A 5,238-nucleotide genomic window follows, 5' to 3' on the forward strand; every position below is an offset into this window, starting at 1 on the left:
TGACATAATCGTTACTTACTGTTTCGCACCAAGCAGATTTTTTTTGAGAATTATTTTCGCACCAAGCAGATGTGATTGTAGACATAGATCTTCGATCTGATGGGCTTGAACCATCGCTATTCACGATCTGATTTTTTTATCAGGCTTTATGTATTAACTATTGGAAAGCGTCGAGGTATTTGTGAAAATAGATATAAAGGCCAATTGCATGTTTGCCCTTAACTAAGTCCCACTAATAACATTTGTCCCTAATTTTCGATCAAGCTCACTTTTGCCCCTCTTCAGTTAAGTGTCTCTACGAAAATACCCTTTCACGTCGTTTCCTTCCAGTTAAAGGGCTTTGATCATTTTATTTTGTCTAAAATGCCACTGGGCAGTGGCGACTGGCATTTAGGTAAAAATCAAAGAAAAACTAGGTGATCCTCTCTCTTACAGGTGGGAACCATTCATAAACAAAGCAAAGTGAAAGAACTCTCTCCCAACTCTCTTACAAATGGGATCCATATGCGAAAAAGAAAACAAAAAATATTCTTGGGTGAGTTAGGGGTGATGGGTGCCCAAGTGTGGTGGAGCGCAGATAGCTACCGAGCAATGGGTAGACCGGTCACATGGCCTAGTGGTCGCAGCCACATGCACGGAGCTTGTGGCAGCGCGCAGGATCGAGATGAGAGTCTCCGGGGCGGTCGAAACTAGCGGCGGCGGCTGCTAGAGTAAGCCGACAAGGCACGGTTGCTCGGGGACGCGCACCTTCATTAGTGTATTTTAGCACTCATTCTATCCTTGTTTAAATCGAATCATCCCAAGTTTTCTGAATAATCACTTCGATTTGATTACTAATGACTAATAAAAATGAAAGATGGCAAATCCCTTTGTTTATTTGTTCCTTGCATGAATGAGCCATTTTAGGAGAAAAAACAAGTCATCTAGAGAAAATACGGAGCTAGGCGATCAAGACCAAACAATTGGAGGTGCGCGGCAGCCTCCGAAAAAGAATACAACACCTGTTACTAGCGCTTGCGCTCGTACCGCATGACACAGGGTCCCTGATCTCAGCAGCATCCAACTTCGTAAAGGCTCTGAGGCCTAATTTCCCATCGCACCTTTACAGAAACCCTATTCTGCACTCAACATTCACAAGAGACGGAGTTTCGGAAGTTTGATGTCCCACTCGCACTGCTCGCCAAGAAGCGGGATGTTAATGACTTAGGCGACCCAAAGCTCTTGAACCAAAGGGTGGTCTCATGTGTTCCAAGTTTTTCTATGGGCAGAGGGTAAGAGGGGCGACCCCCTGTAAACATAAGCCAAAACTTGTATACTAGAGTAAGGAACTGAAATGTCGGTACAAATTTATTTCCCACTAATGTATCAATTTTTCGACTTTTGTCACGCATGGCAAAAAAACATCATGCACATGAGACATAAGACTTTTCTTGGCTTGACTACGAAAAAATGAAAAATAAAGCGCACGTAAGACCGACAACAGAGGAGGAGCATATGTGTATGTGTCCTCTTCTCATGCTCTTAGTGTTGTGTCAAAGACCTAACCTTATATGTTGGTCTAACTCACCCATCACTATTGGCATTGGACTAAGCTTCCACACCTCCTATCATGCATGAATGTGCCAAATGGGCCTCTTCGTATTTATCCTTGGAATTACTAAGAAAATAAATGGGTTTTCCCCATTGATTTCAACCATTTGTATGGGATTTGTCTTTCCATAGGGTACCCACATGTGAGTAGGGATCACATGAACACGATTTACCTAGGTTAAAATGCATGGACCCAGCGAATTGGGACGCAACTCTACGACAATGGTAGACGAACTAGGTAAGATGCACTAGATAGTCACGGGTTTAATTGTCCAAGTTGTGGCATGTCTATCAGTTGGCCCTCGGGTGGGGCCTTGGTCTACTTTATACAAACGGGTATGGCGAAAGCCTCCTCATCTCGGAGTAGGACTCAAGGCCATGCACGAGCAGGATTCCCGAGTAAAATGGGTGGTACCCATGGCCACTTTGCTAAGTAACCCACGTGGCGTCTAGCTTAGGAAGCCTGAAGGTATGCCAAAATCAGGCTAGCGCGTCTGTGTGGGCCCCATGGCCTGCGCACCCCTAGGCACATATGAATGTATATAGCATATATAGTACATTAGTACGATGGTACGACTAAACATTGTCACGTGATGCTTCTTACCACTACTATCATGAGGTGGTTGTCTATAAACAAGTATAGTTTGAAAGAAACATTCGGCACTAGAGAACAAATCTAGTGTGTTTTCATTGAAACAGGTCAATCCAACCTAGCTTGTTTTCATTGAAACTATGGTTCAACTTGTTATTGGAACAGTTCCTCAAAAAAAGAAAATTGTTATTGGAACAAGAGACTGTACATTAGAAAGAACATTGCGGGCATACATATAGAAAATAAATCCTCATATATATATATATATATATAAACATCATATGTAATAAATACTGTACTGTTAAACTTACAAATAAACAATACAAACATAATAACTCCAACATACATATAAATACGCAAAAAATTCTAGTGCTTCTTGAAGATCCTGACGTCCTTCCAGCGAGACTCCATGCAGCTGGAGTCGTGGTTCTGCGCGTACACACCGAACTTGAAGTAGTGAGAGTCGCCCCCGCGGCCGTGGACATGCAGCTTCTGCTCGCCGTCGATGTACACGGTGAGCGTTGACACCTCGACGTCGTGGACCACGTTCAGCCGGAACCATCTGTCATAGATGGCGTCCTCCACCAGCTGCCGGTCGTAGTACCGCAGCGCACCATCGTAGACGTGCAGCATGAGCGTGGTGGCCGTCTCGCCGGCGCCGAAGACTTGCATGATAGACACCCCCGTTGTGCCGGAGGGGACGTACCCGTACCCCTCGAACTGCCAGACGCCGGAGGTGTAGTCGTACCCCTGCAAGCAGAAGAAGATCATTAAGATCACTAGACCTTAATTACACCCAAACGAAGTACAACTAATGATGTGGTAGCTAGTTAACTTACTGCCATCCTGATCTCAGTTCTTGGGCTGGTATGGCTCTGCTGGGCATGAGGCTTGTCGGAGGCGAGCACCCAGAGCTTCCGCACGGTGCCATCGAAGCTGTAGCGTGCGCCGCTCGCCTCGTCGTAGGGGCGCTGCAGCACAAAGTTGCTGTCGTCGAGCCTCACCGACGTGAATCCATAGGTCGGGTCGGCGGCTTTCGGTGCCCGTGCGCCCCTGGCCGCAGCGCATGACCACGACGCGAAGAAGACAAGCAGAAAGACACTAATCCAAGAGAGAGCGCGAGGAGCCATTGATACTACTTTATACTAAGTGTGTGGCTTCTGATTTTATTTGAGTTGTACTCTCTCTCGATGCACAGACTTGGGCGGATGAGATGGTGGGTGTAATCAAGTTCGCTGTGGTTTATATAGGCTCTGGCGATTTATCACCATATACCTTCAAAATTGTAGAATTGACAGCTTAATTAAATAGTTATCTTGATTTTACACGCAGAGGATACTTCGGATACATGCAGCTTCACTTGTTCAACGTGATTAGCATAATATATTCCTTTTTACTAGTGCATACGAGGTGACATTGGCTGACTAGGTATGGTGAACAGGCGGCAATTAACATTGACGGCACGCTGTTATTTTCGTGTTACCGATTGGTAATTCAAACGGAGAAAGCGATTGATTGACCCCCTACGCGGTGATAAATATACTGCGTGACCTGGACGACGGCAATGAGCTAAAAAAATGGAAATTGTTTCTCTGTTCAAGTGAGCATATACTAGAATTTTTATTCTTAGCACGTATTTCTTACTGTTTTTTCTTACCACAATACAGACGCAGACGTTTATACACTCATCCTTATTAACGTACACATGTACATCTTACCCCTATGAGCACCTCCGAGAGACTGAGCCGACGCATCTTCTTTAGATTAACGAAGTCATCACAGACACCTCGTAGATAACGAGAATGTCTCCTTCCACTACACGCACATCGTCGAAAGAACTTAAATAAATTCAAAAAAATGCGAGCAACGGGGTTAAGTTTAGGATTTGAAGTATGATGGGCTGGGAATACTACTATCCTCATAACCGTCCAACCATATGTTGGTTTGCTATTTGTAACTGACTTGCATACACATACACATCTAATAGTATCATGAGGGCAAATTTATCGGTGCCCACACATACACATCTAATCTATCTATCTATCTATCTATCTATCTATCTATCTATCTATCTATCTATACCTATACTAATTCTAGACTTCCAAGAAATTCCCTTACGGGTGGAAATCTGTTTCTTCATCAATAATCTCGAGCACGCCCCGCCTCTTCCTGGTACGTTCGTGCAATCTAGGGTTTCCAGTTCCTCGCCCTCTGGACTCCCCGCTGAGCCACGCTCGCTATCTCTCATCCGTTTTCCTCGCCATATGGCTGGTACGGTGGTTTCATCATCTCAGTTTTTAAGCATAAATTTCTCTGATTCTATTCGGTACTCATGTCCTCCGAGTTTCTGACCGCAGGCAGAGAAACAAAGGATCTCGTGCCAACAATTAAATCTTCGCCGATTTTAACCAAGGATTCTATGCCACCCATTAAATCTTGGCCGATTTTATCCGCATCATGTCCACCATGGATGAAGCAGTTAAGGCCTTAGGGGGGATAGCTGTGGTGCGCCCATAGTCACCAACGCACCTCTGACCAGTCAATCTTACCTCAGGTTCGTTTAATATTATTTCTTAATACCACGTGTTTCCTTTGGGTAGTACATACTTAGGTTCATGAGGTGGAAGAACATATGCGTACAATCAATTGAGTTCATATCTTGGATGGTTAGATTCATGACATGTGCTTAGCTAGGTTGATCATCTTTCAACTGCTGGTTGATCATTGCTAAGCGGCTGCTCACGGTCGGATGCCTTCTCGGTCTCAGATGATGTCTTGCCTTTAATCGTTCCTTCCAATAAGTCAGATAGATCCATCCAGCAAGCCGCCTTATCAGTACCATGGCCGATGCCTATGCAGTGGGATAATGTGTCACACTCCAGCCTATTAGTTCAGTTACATTACTTTAGTTAAAGTAAGACTTCAGTAATAATGTATGCAACAAATCATGTGTAGTGTAATTGGTTTTAATTTTTTTCCCAGTCCTATCAACACATATGTACATACCAACAGTTCCACAGGACAATCATGTTGGCTGCAAGCTTAGGTAGGGCCAT

The 5,238-nt window shown here is 44.4% G+C and overlaps 1 protein-coding gene across 1 annotated transcript; it reads right to left on the reverse strand.

Moving 5' to 3' along the window:
* Window positions 1–2,442: 2,442 nt before the first annotated feature.
* LOC125518597 (citrate-binding protein-like) lies at window positions 2,443–3,373 on the reverse strand. The gene is made up of 2 exons (XM_048683423.2): window positions 3,022–3,373; window positions 2,443–2,932 (listed from the first exon to the last, which is right to left on the reverse strand). Exons 1-2 carry the CDS (start codon window positions 3,310–3,312, stop codon window positions 2,549–2,551), a joined length of 675 nt encoding a protein of 224 aa, XP_048539380.2. The 5' UTR covers window positions 3,313–3,373; the 3' UTR covers window positions 2,443–2,548.
* Window positions 3,374–5,238: the final 1,865 nt, after the last annotated feature.

Source organism: Triticum urartu, chromosome 7A, assembly GCF_056163025.1.
Source record: "Triticum urartu cultivar PI428250 chromosome 7A, HENAU_Tu73, whole genome shotgun sequence".
NCBI classification, from domain to species: Eukaryota; Viridiplantae; Streptophyta; class Magnoliopsida; order Poales; family Poaceae; genus Triticum; species Triticum urartu.